The sequence below is a fragment of the Struthio camelus genome, chromosome 6 (assembly GCF_040807025.1).
Source record: "Struthio camelus isolate bStrCam1 chromosome 6, bStrCam1.hap1, whole genome shotgun sequence".
NCBI lineage: Eukaryota > Metazoa > Chordata > Aves > Struthioniformes > Struthionidae > Struthio > Struthio camelus.
This window is the reverse complement of record NC_090947.1, coordinates 17,885,925-17,902,945: the sequence shown is the minus strand read 5'-3', so window position 1 is coordinate 17,902,945 and position 17,021 is coordinate 17,885,925. Positions and strand designations below refer to the sequence as shown.

The 17,021-nt window shown below is 37.9% G+C and overlaps 1 protein-coding gene and 1 long non-coding RNA gene across 6 annotated transcripts in view; one reads left to right on the top strand and one right to left on the bottom strand.

Annotated features, from left to right (window-relative positions):
• NCKAP1 (NCK associated protein 1) overlaps positions 1-17,021 on the bottom strand; it is an 80,563-nt gene that overhangs the window by 7,840 nt on the left and 55,702 nt on the right. For all 5 annotated transcript variants that reach the window (XM_009676329.2, XM_068948366.1, XM_068948367.1 and 2 more), the window contains 10 exons: positions 16,667-16,786; positions 15,816-15,955; positions 14,513-14,644; positions 12,235-12,453; positions 11,725-11,855; positions 11,251-11,348; positions 5,120-5,213; positions 4,187-4,269; positions 3,638-3,718; positions 227-320 (listed from right to left, as the gene is read on the bottom strand). In XM_009676329.2, coding sequence (XP_009674624.2) covers positions 227-320; positions 3,638-3,718; positions 4,187-4,269; positions 5,120-5,213; positions 11,251-11,348; positions 11,725-11,855; positions 12,235-12,453; positions 14,513-14,644; positions 15,816-15,955; positions 16,667-16,786 — 1,192 coding nt within the window. The remainder of the gene's footprint in view (positions 1-226; positions 321-3,637; positions 3,719-4,186; positions 4,270-5,119; positions 5,214-11,250; positions 11,349-11,724; positions 11,856-12,234; positions 12,454-14,512; positions 14,645-15,815; positions 15,956-16,666; positions 16,787-17,021) is intronic.
• LOC138067633 (uncharacterized) overlaps positions 1-17,021 on the top strand; it is a 44,784-nt gene that overhangs the window by 25,368 nt on the left and 2,395 nt on the right. The window lies entirely within an intron of this gene.

Genomic DNA, 17,021 nt, shown 5'->3' with positions numbered 1-17,021 from the left:
GAAAGATTCTCAGCTAACAAATCAGCATGATCTAGACAGCAGACACACAAAATATTCACGTTCTTATGCCATTATGAAGTTCACCTAAGGAACACAAAGGAACTAAGACACACAAGTCTCTCCCTATCACTACAAACACTTCTACGCTTTGGGGTTTTTTAAAAATTGGAGGGAGCAAAAGGTACTTTTTTTTTTTTTTTTTTTTTTTTAAGTTGCAACTTCTTACCTGATTTTTGGGAAGACAGTGCTACAACCAAGGCAGGATCAATCTCACAAGGCAATCCAGCAGCTGATGACAATTCATATACGTTCATTGCCACCTGAGGACCAGAAGTAATATAATTACAAAGGCCACAACGGTTGAATGTTTTTGTGCAAACATTAGGAAGCACAGACATGCTAATGTTTTTAAATGGTTATATTAGAGTCTGAGGCACTAAGGAATTTCAGAGACTTGGCAGAAAAAAGATAAAGAGCCTTTAGATTTTCCTCATTTCTAACCTACAACTGAACAGCTGGGTCGGTACTTTTGTGCTAGCCGGCTATCGTTTCTTTTTGTCAGGTCAAACAAAGCTTGTATACTTTCCTAAATTACCTCCAAAGCAAACATCCTGACTTCCAGTTAGCCTTCTGTTTCCACATCTTTCTCGTTCAAAAAAACTTACAAGTTTTCTCTGTCAGATCTAAAGTGTCAGCTAAGATCTGTAAACATAGCATTTTTAGAAAAGCAAAAGCCAAAAGTTGCAATTTGATAAAATTTTACAGTAAAACAGAGAAGTAATCTCACAGCAACGTTCAAGTTTGATACAGCTTAACAGTGGCCAGAGACTCCAAGCGCCAAAAATTAGATTGCAAGTGGACCTAGTATTTGGAGGAACTGAGAACATTTTGAAATTTATTCCATTTTCCAATGTTTCAGTCTTCCTGTCTCTTTTATTGCCATTAACAAACTTTCAACATAGTATTTATTTCTTTCCTTAATTTACATTTTGAACAAAGTATCTGAAGCTGTACTTCAGATGTAACCCTGCAAAAGCAAAGGTATACCAAATACCAAGGACTATGAGAAATGCTGCTGCTATCTCTTGCTTCCATTAACAGTTGAGAAGTTTTACCTTTTTCACCATCTCATATAGTTAGCTAGCTGTATTTAGCTAGCCTGGCTAGCTGAGGGCAGTTTCTGATATGAAAAGCACACTGCTTTGTTAGCAAAGTGCAATGCTGTCAGTAGGACATATGATACTAGCTTGAGTACAGTGCTGCATTAAAAGAATTACACAGCCTCTGACTGGGAAGCGGTTGACAACAAACTGGCTTTCAGCAACAGTGGATCAAGTGCAAGCCTGTTTGTAAAAGCCCATACAGACGTTCCAATAGCCTAACACGACACACAACCATCTAAAAAGAAATCTCCATTTTACCAGTGGCCCCCAAAAGCTTAGAGATACTAAAATAAAAATACCATTTTATAACAACTACTTTTCTCATGAACAGCTTTAAAGCTATTCAAGCTTTGCTATGGTAAATTCTTTATGTAGGAAATTACTGGTATTATGTCTTAAAATATCTGAACGTCCCAATCCATTGTATTGTATAAAGCCTTGCAAAAATCTGTTGACATGCCTTCATTTAAGAAAAAAAAAATTGTCCCAAAAGAAGTCATTGTTGCCTATAATTATTACTAATATACATGACAAGGCCAGAGAGAAAGCTCGAAGAGCAAATTGCTGATTGTCCACACTGCTTAATCGTTAGTAGATTTTTAGCATAGCTCTGGCTGTACTAACAAGCTGTTTCCAAGACAAGGCTCTGGCAGAGATATGGGGTAGCACATGCCGGAGACAGTTCCCAGTAGGCACTACGGACAAGACTACGCAAGTTTGGCTCCTTCTCTATATACAGACCTCCAAATTACCCTTGCAAGCCTCCTATTCTCAGGCAATCCTACACAGCATTATGTCATACCGCAAGACACATGACATCTAAGTTTGGTATCACGCAAACACTAGTGCGGTGGACTGTTCTAGTGCCCCCATATTATTCCAGATGCTTTGAACTAGAATAACCATGCACAAAATAATAGGTATATCTAAGAATCACAGGGGAACTGCACAGGGCCCAGAGAAGACCTACAGCCAAATAGTAAGTAGGCAGAGCACCTAGGTGGTGCTACGTGGCAGAAAAGTCCTCGGCATGGTTTTATTTAGCAGTAGACACATGGCTTTTTTGCCATCCACTTATGGCAAAACGGCCATCCACTTATGACTATAAATTACTCTAGTGACTTTGAGAACAGAAGAAAAGAGTACTATGGTTCCTCTTATCTGCTGACACAGATGAGTCCAGTCATCTCTAAAGAGATCCATTTAGATGTTTAAGATGATCTGTTACTATCCGCTCAAGAACGCCAATGGTAAATGTTGTCTGCAATGATTTATTTACTGTTTTAGCCTATCGTATTTTCAGATCCCCTTTGACATCAGGGGTTGTAATGTGTCTTCTTAAAAGATTAGGCACCAGTAAGCAGAGGAAACTTCCTTCTCCTCTGTTCTGCATGCTGATTCCTCAAGTTTAATAATGAAAAATGATGCACCGGTGATCAAAGATTTTACTTTATAACTACAGGTGAAAATTATTCTCTAGGAAGGCTTTTCTTGAGAAGTGCAAAGGCAATTTGCATTATTTTGATGTAGCTGTTATCATGAGCCAATATCCTTGAAGTTCTATGTCCATTTTCCATAGCATTTCCATATTATTTCTCCACTGTGGCATGAGTTTCAATGTTTTCTGGAACTTCAAGCATTATGGCTGCTTTATCAGCTTTGCAAGTTTCAGAAAGCATGTAATTCTTTATCTTTTGGAGTAAAATAACATACTTATGAAATTTAAGTAGCTTATCACATTCTTCATGGAACTTCTGACACATTGTTCTCAGACAGACTGCCAAACTGTTTTCTCAAGTAATGAGGCTCACCCATAGTGGGATCTGAATCGTTCTTGTAATGTACTTCTAATAAGGATAAAGTTTTTTTTCTTAATTTAATAAATCTTCATACATAACTTCATACATATACAGCAAAACATAACGTGGAAGTTCAGGAATTACAAATAGGTTCAAGTTCAGGAATTACTGTGCATCACACGGCCGGAAGCCACACAATGCATTAACAAAGGATTTTTGGATGTAAACACACTACTGTTCAGAAGCAAGGCACCGTATTCATGCTGCTATTTCCCTCCTTTTCCCCTCAAACGTTTCAAAGGGTAGGATCACATGAATTTTCAATTGAAGGCCAAAATCAGGCTCGTAGCTATTAGACATATAGAACTCCAGCCATATAGAGAGTTCTTGAAATATTTCATTTTACCAGCTCACACTACCAAGTATCTCAGTATTCTTCCCTTTACTGCTCAGCCATGTTTTAACACTTGATAAATTTTATTCTCACTTCTTTTCATGAAAATTCTCAAATATGATCACAGGCAGATCCAGACTTGTGTTTACCCTATCAGTTTTTTTCCAGAACGTTAGTAGGCTGAAGAAGCACAATTATTTAGCTCCTTGGAATAAAGGGTGTTGTTTCTGGATTTTTCACACTAAGGGTTTTGTCCCATTACCCTTAGGACAAAACATTACCTTCATGTCAGTCTCTCTTGGAATGTGATCCTTAAAGTCTTCAATTGAACTTACAAGGAAAGGAATGTGATAGGATAAGACCTAAGAGAGACATATATGAAATTAGGAAAAATACTTACAATATTAATGATCAATTAGTCACTGATGTTATCTTTACAAGATTTATTCTATTTTTTTCATAAATTATTTTGTGTATATGGATTAGTTTACTCATTTAAGACCTGAAAGCTTAATAAACTCAAAATTGAGCTGTTGCTGAACAAAGCGAAATTTTTAAAAATCTATTAAACATCGAAAACACTGACAGGTATGTTCAAATGAAAACCTATGTGTTCTAATGTAGTATTTCCCTGAACAGTACCCAGAAAGTGCTAATTTTTTTCCAGAACTTGTAATTCAAGGTTCAGTTATGACTGACTTCCCGTTTTACCCAGGTGCCAAGCCTTTAGAGGCAGCATTTCTGAATAGTAAAGCTTCAAATACCTTATTGTTCCATTAAATTTAATAGAAATAACTTAATATATTCTAAATGATTCAGGCATTTCTTACATCTCTAAGTGCTTCCTGTGCCAATGACCGAAAAGACAAGATCACACCAATAATCGTCATTCTCTTCAAAACACTGTCAACAGCTGAAGAGAAATGAGAAGAGTGAACAAGAGCTTGTTATGTTTACAAGTTCAATCCCCCCAACAAAAAAAATGAAAAAAAAATTTTACAAAATACTGAAAAAACATACAATACTGTAACAAAGGCATTCCTTTAAAAAAAAAGTAATTATCCCAAAATAAGCACATACTGAAGCAGGTATTTATATGTGAGCTGATGATGAAATTTTCAGTAGAAGACATGCATCCTGTAAAACAGGGAAATGATCCCTGTTATAAACAGTTAACAATGTTCAGTGCTAACCCTACTTCTGTCTTTTCTTGAATTTCAAATGTTTCATTTTGACAATTATTTTAAATAAATAATTATTTTAAAATGTGTTAATAATTACACCGTAAAAAACCTCCACATAACACAATGACTTATTTTGATGAAATCAAATCAGAAACATGATTTAGGAGAAATGAGGTTTTATCTTTCACATAAAACATTTGTGCTTTCCTATTCGTTAGAATACTACAGCCATATATTCACCCAGTTTGCAGATTATTGTTATTCTAGCCGTTAAAAGAAACGGAAGCCTATTTTACCTCTAAGCATTATCCTTCCTGAATTAAAAAGATGCTTAAAGATCATTGCAGTAGGGCCTGTGCATTGATTAATGCTTAAATCTCATTTTGTCTGTACATGACAAGACTGGAAGATTTTGAAAAGTTACATCAGTTCATATGAACCCACTTAACACTGAAAGTAGCATACGTTGTGCTGCTTCTGTTAACTTAATACATGGACATTATTTTTTCTTCATTTTCTTTACAAAGATAAGGATAAAAACAATTCTACATCTTTAATAGGACCCTTCTAGTTACCCACATGATAATCTCTTAAAGAGCGCTGCCATCTGGTCTGGCTTGTCGAAGCTGGTCCTCATTTGCGTTAGAACTTCAACGTTCTCCACTACAAGTTTCTAAAGAGAAGCAACGCTTCAGGTCAGCTATAGATCTCAGCACATTAACAAGATAAGGGCAATGCTTAGGACTTTTTCGTCTAGCAGAGAGGAAACTAAACTCATAGAATACAGATGTTCCCATTGTCTTCTTAATGGGACTAAAATATTGTTGTCAGGTCCTACCCACTATACATGAAAGAGAAAGCTCTAAATCAAAGAATAGAGGATAATATGCTTAAGAACATGATTTTTATATTCAGAAAAACGTACAACTTCTTAAAATGAAGGAATGAAACTGAGTAAAATCAGACATCGGATCCTCATGCTCTTTATAGTTTTAAAAGAAAATCAGACATACGCATACAGATAGATCTATATTATTTAGCTTCCAAAAGTAATCAAATTCTTCAGGTTATCCTTCGGGTTTCAGTAGTAACATTGAAAAGTGGAATGAGGAGCTTAAGAGCCAGATTATTAAACCCTGTTTACCTGAGATTTTCTTCTACTACAATATAGAGGGGGAGAGACATTCATTCAAAACCATGCAACTTAGCTTAAAACAGTTATTAAACTCACAAGTTCAACATTTTCCATGTCAGTTTGACCGAAATGACAAGAAAAATGGGTATTGTTTTCAAATTGATGACAGTTCTCATATACATCACTAGTTCTTTAGGGTAAAAGTAATAACTTTCCTGTAATTATTCTCCAAGTATATATTAGATTTAAATTTAAATTACTGAAACTGCATAACCACATCTATAAAATCTGTCAGATCCAAAAAGGATTATCTTGCTATCTGGACAACTTATGTTGTGCCAAGAAGTATTTTTAAACTCCTGTCATTTTCAGGTGAGGGTGACTGAGCACTGGAACAGGTTGCCCAGAGAGGTTGTGGAGTCTCCTTCCCTGGAGATATTCAAAACCCACCCGGACTGGATCCTGGGAAATATGCTCTAGAGAACCCTGCTTGAGCAGGGGGGTTGGACTAGATGATCTCCAGAGGTTCCTTCCAACCTCAACCACTCTGTGATTCTGTGATTCATTTTTGGTTACAAACTACTCTGTTTTGGAAATAGAATGAATGAAACCTCTCTTCAGTTAGGGGACAGCCAGTGACTAAGAAAGTTCAGAGATCTTATGTGTTGTGTGCTTCTGAACACTCAACAAAGAAAGATAATGCCAGCTTTTCCCAAGGCATCATCTTTTAAAGAAGGCTTAATTTAGTGCCTTATATACTAAACAATATCAAGGTAGGAAAAAATTGAAGGACGGCAGAAGAAAACAGGATATTCTAGGTTGGGAGTAGTCTCCCAAAGTGATTATTAACAGCTTTATTTTTCATGTGGACACATTTCAATCCAGCGCAATTACTAAACAGCACAAACAAAAGGAGCAAAGAAGAAGGGCAACGAAAAACTACCATTCATCAAACATGCAGACGACTATAAGCATGAAACTTAACTCAAGATATAGTACATATAATCAAGGAAGAGGAGCAAGAGGATCCAGCAAGATTCTACTGCTAAGGATCCAAGGACATATGAGAAAGAGTTTTGCTAATGGCTTTACAAGTTGTTGTTTTGTTTTTTTTTTTAAACTTCAATCCATGCTAAAAACCCATGCTATGCAAAACAGCAATTGGCAAGCAGGGAAATTCAATTACAGAGAAAACGTTCCTGTTACCAGAAGAAAAGAAGAAGAAAAGAAGAAGAAAAGAAGAAGAAAAGAAGAAGAAAAGAAGAAGAAAAGAAGAAGAAAAGAAGAAGAAAAGAAGAAGAAAAGAAGAAGAAAAGAAGAAGAAAAGAAGAAGAAAAGAAGAAGAAAAGAAGAAGAAAAGAAGAAGAAAAGAAGAAGAAAAGAAGAAGAAAAGAAGAAGAAAAGAAGAAGAAAAGAAGAAGAAAAGAAGAAGAAAAGAAGAAGAAAAGAAGAAGAAAAGAAGAAAAGAAGAAGAAAAGAAGAAGAAAAGAAGAAGAAAAGAAGAAGAAAAGAAGAAGAAAAGAAGAAGCCACAAAAACCATGAAGACTTAAACCGTAATGCCACTATGAAATAAACTGTGATGTCTGTTCACTCCTACCCAATTGAGTAGCCTGTGCAAAGCAGCTTAGATCTCAGCTAGCATTCAACTGCAGTCATCACTGTTATTTCCATAACCTCCATCCATAATCCACCCACTCTTTCCACTTTCCTTTTTCTTATCTTCAGTGAGAAAGAAGGAAAGAAACAAGCTATGGGAGACACTGCAAGTCAATCACCTCCAAGCATACGTGCACACGTGTACGCGCGTAGACAGACACACGTTCAAAATAAATTTCCATGCTGAAAGCCAAAGCAAGATAGATCGCTGTTTTGCACTTGAAATCAAGATGGGCAATTGTAGAAGAATCAATATATCAGAACTTGGCAGGTGTGTGACATTTTAATTAAATTCCCCCAAAGCTCTACAGAATGAAAGATTGAAGGCAACAGCCCACACATTTTTACTGAATCAGGCTTTCAACTTTACAAAAATAACTAGCATACTGGTTTAAGTTTTAAAAGAGACAGGCTGGAATATAGTTCAAAATAGTTACTTAAATGAAGCAAACTTTTTTCCCTTCTCATTCTTAACCTCCACATATAAAACCAGCACCTGGTCCCACTGTGGGATGAGAAAGTAAAACAAGCATGCTGAACCCGACTCTTAATAAATTCTCCATTCTATCCCCTTATTACTTCCTTCTCCCAAACACAGATGTTTCTTCGTGCTCTCTGCTAAGTCAACTGCATCTATGCCAAAGAGATGAACATTTTATTACTTTTTTCCTCCAAATATGAGGCCATGTTCACGTGGAGCTATATCATGGTTCACGAGATGACTGATCCTTAGGTGTATCAGAAAACAACAGATTTCAGAGATAATTGAAAGTTACTTTAAAAAAAAAACAACATGGAGCTACAAGATCAATCATGTTGAAAAGTACGACACAACTTGACAAGAACTGGACAAAGGCAGCAGAAGCCAAAAAACTTTTATTCGATGATTTTGTTTTACCAGAATTAGACAGATATCACTTCATACCTAGCCAAGAGTTACATAAATAAACCTTACTACTCATACTAGTAGTATGAGACCTTACTAGCCTCACCCTAAAGCTCAAAAACTTGAATGGGCATTAAAAACAAAAACAAAACAAAAAAACCCAACTACCCTATCTACCTTAACATTGTTTATTCAGGAAAGGGTTGACACATGCTTTTTTCGGAGCTGGGAAAGTGTAAGAACCCTCTCCTTACGCTGTGTTGTTGAATAAAAGGCTTCAAATTTTTTAGGGCATCACACATCCTAGGCACTCAACAACACAAATTCAGAAGATTTACTGAGAGAATATAATCCTTGGAAATGCAAGGGGGAATATATTTAAAAAATTTAAAGGCCTGAAATTCTAAAAATAATAATAATAAAAAATTATTATTGAAGATAAAATGAAAATTCTTTACATTCCTTTAAGTATTTGACGTGCACTTAAAAAAAAAAAAAAGCAGTAGACAGACATGTAACTAGTGGTTAAATACATTCAAGAGGATGAGATGTAAAAATCACAGAATGGCCAAAGCTGGAAGGGACCTCTGGAGATCATCTGGTCCTGCTCAAGCAGGGCCCTCTAGAACACATTGCCCAGGATCGTGTCCAAGTGGGTTTTGAATATCTCCAGGGAAGAAGACTCCACTACCTCTCTGGGCAACCTGTGCCAGTGCCCAGTTACCCTCACAGTCAAGAAGTTTTCCCTCATGTTCAGACAGAACTTCCTGTGGTTCAGTTGGTGCCTGTTGCCTCTTGTCCTGTCACTGGGCCCCACTGAAAAGAGACTGGCCCCATCCTCTTGACACCCTCCCTTCAGATAGTTTTAGACACTGATGAGATCGCCTCTCAGTCTTCTCTTCTCCAGGCTGAACAGGCCCAGCTCTCGCAGTCTTTCCTCATAGGAGAGGTGCTCCAGTCCCCTCATCATCTTTGTAGCCCTCCGCTGGACTCTCTCCAGGAGCGCCATGTCTCTCTTGTCCTGGGGAGCCCAGCACTGGACACAGTACTCCAGGGGAGACCTCCCCAGGGCTGAGGAGAGGGGCAGGATCACCTCCCTCCACCTGCTGGCAACACTCTGCCTCATGCACCCCAGGAGACCATTGGCCTTCTTGGCCACAAGGGCACGTTGCTGGCTCATGGTTAACTTGTTGTCCACCAGCACTCCCAGGTCCTTCTCGGCAGAGCTACTTTCCAGCAGGTCAGCCCCCAGCCTGTACTGCTGCATGGGATTATTCCTGCCTAGGTGCAGGACCCTGCACTTGCCTTGGTTGAACTTCAGGAGGTTCCTCTCCGCCCAGCTCTCCAGCCTGTCCAGCTCCCTCGGAATGGCAGCACAGCCTTCTGGTGTGTCAGCCACTCCCCCCAAACTTGCTGAGGGTGCACTCTGTCCCTTCCTCCAGGTCATTGATGAATACATTGAACAAGACTGGACCCAGGACTGACCCCTGGGGGACGCCACTATCTACAGGCCTCCAACTTGACTCTGCGCCATTCACCACAACCCTCTGAGCTCGGCCATCCAGCCAGTTCTCAAGCCACCTCACCGTCCACTCATCTAGCCCACACTTCCTGAGCTTACCTACAAGGATGTGATGGGAGACAGTGTCCAAAGCCTTGCTGAAGCCCAGGTAGACAACATCCACTGCTCTGCCCTCATCTACCCAGCCAGTCATTCCATCAGAGAAGGCTATCAGATTGGTCAAGCATGATTTCCCTTTGGTGAATCCATGCTGACTACTCCTGATCACCTTCTTGTCCTCCAGATGCTTAGAGATGACTGCCAGGAGGAGCTGTTCCATCACCTTTCCAGGGATGGAGGGGAGGCTGACAGGCCTGTAAGTTTCCGGGCTCCTCCTCCTTGCCCTTTTTGAAGGCTGGAGGGACAATGGCTTTCTTCCAATTCTCAGGCACCTCTCCTGTTCTCCAGGACCTTGCAATACCTTGCAATTAAACTTATAAATGACACTAAAAGAGTAAGCCATATGAAAAGCAGATATATGCCAATGAGTGGCATTTTTATAGTATGACTACCTTGCAAAAGTAGTATGTTATTCAATGTATTAGAACATCTTCCCAGAAAGAGTTAAGTACACAGGCACCAAGTGCTTCCCCCATCGTTCCCCCATGTGAATATATATGTAACTAGCTTCCTTGACATGCTGGTATTACTTTCTGTTGTGTGCGGGGGGGGGGGGGGGGGGGGGTTGTTTGTTTGTTTTAAAGGGCACTAACCTTATTTCTTGCCTTCATCTAGTAAAATGGCAACAGCAGGCAAGGCCTAGCACTTTAATGCAGGATCATTAGGACTGTATCGTCTATCACAATGCAACTTTTCTAAGCAAAGGCTAATCATTCAATCTCAAAGCATGCAAAGTGTCAAAGTTCATGAAGACTGCTTGTGTTACTGTAGTTATCAGGTTTATTTACCAGAATACAAATATCTACTATAAATGGATAACATTGCAGCAGAGTGAAAAATATGTTTAAAAATAGGCAAAACTATCAAGGAAAACAAAATCAACTGAATTAAGTCTGCCATTCATGTAAAGCAAGAAATAAGCACTAATGTACAGAGATAAAGAAAAGTCACTCCTTTTATCTGTCTGGAACTTAGACTAAGATATGTTTTAGATTATTCATGCTAAGTTTTAGGAGTCAGTGGACATGGGAAAGCCCTCCTCAAGCATCCTATATGTCTTAAAAAGCATTTCTCTTCTGACTGATGAGAACGGGGGACTGGACTCCTAACTTAGGGATCTAACATTGCAACCAACCGTAGTTTGCATAAAGTCCTGTCCCTTAAGCTATTGAGGAAAATGGGATACAAATATATTTTCAAATGTACTACAAAGCAATCAGAGTAAAATTCACAGCTTATTCCATTTGCATTTCGTAAGTAATTTCATAAAGATGGCATACAAAAGCAGAGCTATTCAATACCATAAAGGAAGCCTGCACAGCAAACCTTCCCCAACCCTATCCAAGGTTACCTTAAGCTCAGCAACTTGTGAAGAAATGTGCCACATCAGACTTTCACTTAGGAATTTCATGCCATATGGTCCCAGAAGTTCAGAGAGGGCTCTCATTTCTGAGAAACGAAACAAGTTGTTCTGCTTCAAACATTCCTTCTTCAGTTATTTGATGCCTATCATGCATCTAGCAATAATATTTTAATTGCCAAAATATTTAGCTCTAAACTGAATTTCAGATGTGAAAATTTGTAACATACTAGAACTAAAGCAACAGTCACTACTGAATGATATACTGTACTCCATATATCAAATGCTTTTACCAAGAACAGGAAAAGTTAGATCTGCCAATACACGGAGGCAGCAGGAATGAAAATTATTTAAAACAATATTGAAGTTAACAGAATGCTTTAAGAGTTGTTGGTATTCCAATTACTCAAGCATATGATAACTATCCCTCACAAATACTCGATAGAAACATCATATGAACTTTACCTGATATGTCAGAGTATTCCTCAGCATTAAACGTCAATTCATTTTCTGTTGGCAAATTCACAAACGCCTTCATGGCTGGAAAATAGGCTATGTGGCCATTGCTGACTTGCCTTAGCAAAGTTTCCAAATACCTTATCAAAAGGGGAAAAAAGTTTAAGGTGAAAGGACGGGTTCAGACATACTGAAAGATTACAAGTACTCTATATAGATGAAATCCTCTCTTGCGATGAAAGGGACAGCAAACTCTAGAGATTAAAGTCTAACTTTCACAGTTCAACTGATGACTACATCTTATTCTACATCTTCCACCTACAAAGAGAAGAAATTCACAACAGGCAAACTTTTAAGTGTTTTTAAAGGTACTGGGAGAAGTAAGCTTGTGCAGTCTGAAACTTAAGAAAATTTCAAGCACTTACACCACATGTAATTCCACTTCTCCAATTCCAGACACTTAATTAAAAAACACATCTATACAGAACACTTGTAACAGATGCACATATATTTACTTACCAATTTGTGTAGAGACTGGTAATGGTTGGTTCACCATGACTATCTAAATGCTGGGTTTGCTGAAGAAGAACATTGTTAAATACTCGCGTAATGTCGATCTGTACATAGTTTTCTATTGACTGGAGGACTGTCATATAGGCTCTTACACTGGTTAACAGCTCTGAAGGCTTTGCAATTTCTTGTGTTGCTTGATTATACATAGTCATTCCAACAATTGACCTGTAAACCAAAAAAGGGTTACGTGCATTTATTAGTAAAATTAAACAGAGACAAAGATGCAGCTATTAAACGATTTTATATCCAAAGCTTTTATCTGAGCACTTCATTAATCTCCAAGTGTGAAACTGTTGTGTAAAACAACAAGGAAACAACAACTGTTGTGTAAAACAACAAGGATTTTCTTATCAAGGAAAATGCTATACTAGCAGTTTTAATAATAGTCGTAAATGCCAAAGACCACTGTCTCCAGCAAGAAATTCATGAGACTAAGAACGGTCAGTGAGCATTATAAACATAAGGCTTTTTTCCCCCCATATATAAACTAATCCATGATGTAGAATATTTAATTTACGGCTAGTTCGGGAAACGAACAAATTGTAGCACATGCTTTGATTTGTCCAAATTCTCACCATAAATAAAATCAGGCTTCTAATAACAGATGTCACATATCTCATGCTAGCTTTCAAGCTAGATCAGCTGCACCAAAGACTATTTCCTTTTAACATGAATGGACGTGGAGTTGCTCAGCACCTTACGGAACCAGGCGTTCATACAAGCTGGATCAGAAAGTTCTTAAAGCAAACAAACTCTCCTTAGTAAACAAATACTTGTTCTAATATTCATTTGAGGCCTAGTACAGTCTCAAACATTCAGAATTAAGCTTTAACTGGTACGTACTTTTCAATAGCAGGATAACAGCAGCAAAAACAAAAAAAGTAAGAAAGTAGCAGATTGTTGTCTTCATCCGAGGTGAACAGGTTGAATTATTTTGGAGGAGAACATGAGCTTAATGAAACTTTTTTGTGGTTTCTTAGAAACAAGTAAATAAGTCTATTTTCACAAGTTTACTGTTGAAGTAATCTTTTCTTTTTAAACTCAGTTCAAAACTGGTCACATTACAAAATTTAAAGTGGCATAATAATAAGCTGTAGTCTAATCATCCGTGAAAATAGATTAGCTGAAAATAGTACCTGCCCCCCACCCCCAAACAGGGAAATCAACACCTTCAACTAAAGGTAAGCCTTTAGAAGCCTCTACCACAAGCTTGACTTAAATATTAGAAAAATAATTATAGACTGAACGTTTATCCTGTTTGGCTAACACGGCTCATCTCTTGCTAGAGGCAAGAAAAAGGAAAGCAGTCTTTGAAAACTCTTTATTTTTTGCCTATGGCTTCAGCGCCAATCTACAAGCCTCCAAAACCCCCAAATGAAAACAGGCAAGCAAAAATGACCTGCAGCACTCCAGATTCATAATCCTGAAGATTACAGCTGACGTATTATAAAGTCATGAAGTTGTATTTACTATTATATGCCACTTGGTCTTACTTCAGCAATGGAATGCTTTAGTGACATACTATCATGTATTTCATTAGTTAATAGTTAATTTCATTAACTATTTATAGCCTGCTTGGACTATGCAGTTAAAATCCCTGGCATAAAATATAATCAAGACAAATAGCTCTTTTAATAAGGAAACCTCTCCAGGAGTTGCCTTTTGCCTATTTCTGCAAACAATGGTGGAATGATCAAGGGAAGGACAGACATGAATATCAAGTGACAATACTATTTATTTTAAGAAAATAAGGTAATTTAATTACCTTTAATATTATATTAAAAAGGTAATTAATAAAAAAAAAACTTCTCAGTCAGCTTTGCCAGTTCTTGACTTCTGATTTGCAGATTTCCCTTTCAGTAAGCTACAAACACTTGAAACAATGCCTAACACTGTGATAGAACCGCGCAAAGAGAGTATTTAAAACCTAAGAGAGCTGAAAAACAGGTATCACCAACTCGTACAAGATATACAGCACTAGGAATGTAGGATCAGGCTGTTAAGGAGGTAAAAATAATATTGAAACATTTTGTTTTAAAGCAAGAACTAGCTACTGTGTATGTCTGCACAACTAATTTATTGTAATTTCAGTCACAATTTGATTTAGAGCTTCGCAATCCACCTTTAAGAAGAAGTTTTAGGTAGGAAGTACACAATACTTCATGTCAAACTAAAAGATTTATCTTGTTTATGAGTAAACCTCCCTCTTTACAATATATCTTACTTGGTAAAGCGGATTTCCAGGTGAGACGTTAAATATTCTCTTGGGGTAAACGTGTGTTCCCAGACCACCATGTTTGGTACGTAATTGATCGAGAAGCAGAGCTCAGAAAGTGCAGTGTGCAGTTTGTCCAGGCTTTAAGAACAGTAAGCAAGAAATTATGACAAATATTTAAAGAACATGATATTTTTATTGTGGAAAGCACATGACAGAGGGAGATGGAAGGAGCTTAAAGAGGAGGTATGAGTCCAACTCTTCCTTTAATTACCTTTATTTGCTTTCAGAGGTTTTTTCCTAGCTTATTACTTTAAAAAAAAAAACATTTCAGTAAAAACACAGAAGCCTACAACTGCATATTGATCTGTATTACACACAGTAATACCTATATTCCTCTAAACAAGCAGTCTGCTTAGGGGCTTGTTTCTTAACCCAACCTGGCAATAACCTGTGTTACTAGTTGGCACTAAAAGCCTTAAAAGGAAAAAAAAAAAACAAAAAAACACACCCTAAAACTACAAATGAGTTCTTTTCCTTCACCTTCTCTAATCAGTACAGCTTTCTGATGTTTGCTTTTTGAGACCGCAGCAAAGAGAGGCCTGTGTGCTTAGCCCCTCCCAGCCACAACATTAAGCATTTAGGGTTTCCTTTTCACAGCTTCCTTCCTTCTCTTACTTTTATCACTTCATCATCTTGCCTTATGAGCTTGCCTAACAATTACTTTCTACCTTGCCATTTTTACTTTCTCTGTCATCTTCTCTTACATCTCAGTCTGGATTTATTCAGCTTTCTCTGCATCTCTTTCAGGTGGGGTTTTGTTTTCGATCGGTTTGCTGGTGTTTTCAGCTTTTCTACAGCCACTGAGAAGGAAACTTCCGCTAAGGATGGAGGAGGAACAGAGCCTCAACTCCATCTCAGCAGATGGAGGCAGCAAACAGCCTTTCAGTGGCAAGAATATCCAGTGCAGCCTGTACTGTTTCTAGTTAACAGCGTTAAGCAAGGCACAATCAAAAATGCCAGGCACTCCTCAGACTCCCGCAGCAATTAAGTAGACCGAATTACAGCATGGGGATCCTTCCTACCCAGGAAGGAAAGTAGCTGAAGCGATAAGCTAAAAGAGATACACATTCCTAATGCTCTAAATAAAGAGCTTTCCGTCTCTACACAAGCATCACAGGCTCGCAGCCTACAAAGTTATCATATTTACAGGCAATAAAACTTACTCAAATAAAACAAACAACAAGCATTCAACATGTAAAACATGAATTTTTACTGGGGATTTGAAGGGAAAGGAGCAGGAGAGGCTTACTTCGTCACAACCAATCTGTTCTTTCTCATGCTTTCTACTCCTGGTTTCTCCCTTTCTGGTTCTCCTTTCTTTCCAGTCTGCTTTTTTGACTTTTTGTTCACTGCTTGACTGATGGTTTTGGCACAATGTTTTGGCAGCAACTAGTAGAGGGAAAGAGAAATTCCCCCATCACACCCCCCCCCCGCCAAAGAAAATTAAAATCCAATTTCTTAGCAGCAGGTATGACATACATACACAGTAAGCTTACGGTTCAGGTGGAGACTTCATTACACATATAAACCTTCTTCTCATTTTGACCACTAGCTATAACATTCTAATTAAAAAAGTCTTCCTCAAATCACCTTCAATGTTATAAAAACAAAACTTCCCAAAATAGGAAAAAAGAGGTGAAAAAAATAGAGCCATAAAATTTAGAAAGTTGAACAACCTTAAGAAAGCTCAAAGGAGAATTAAAAGCATACACACACACACACACAAGCAGACATACACAATAATAAGACTTTTTAAAAATGAACTTGGACTATGTGAGATGCAGCATGAAGTATCATTCCACATGCAAAGTTTTAGAACACTCAATACAAAACTACATGAAGTTTAACTAGTGTGTAAATTTTATACAGCATATTTAAATCTCCTTTATATTCCCCACTGAGAGAAAAGCTCTTGAGCAAACCACATTAATTGTAGTGCAATTGCGATTTTGAAAAGTATGCATTTTTAATGAATTTTGAATTATTCTCTAAAGCAATATGCATAATAGATTCCATAATCAAAGCAGATTATCACCATCTTAGAACTATCAGCGGAATAAAGCATTCTGCCTAATCCAAAGTGAGAACAGCAACACCCACCTGATCACTCAGCGTACATTGCTCTGTGCAAATATCTGTGATAAGATTTCGCGCTTGCTTAGCCATTTCATCCAAGAACATGTTACATAAGGAAAGACTGCGATCTCCAATATGATGTCGCTGTTAAAGAGAAAAATCGAGAAGTCTGTTCTTCAGTTCCCTCTTAGTCCTATGCTGTTCACACAACACACGCCGTACTGCAGATAACAGTCAACCACATCACATATCTGGGGTACTAGAACTACACGCCTAATCTTTAGGGCCATTTATCACTAAGACCAGAAGAGTCTTTCCTAGATGGTAAGCAAAAGCAGGAAATCCCTGTTCTGTCCTTTGAGGGGTAACCACTGGAGGG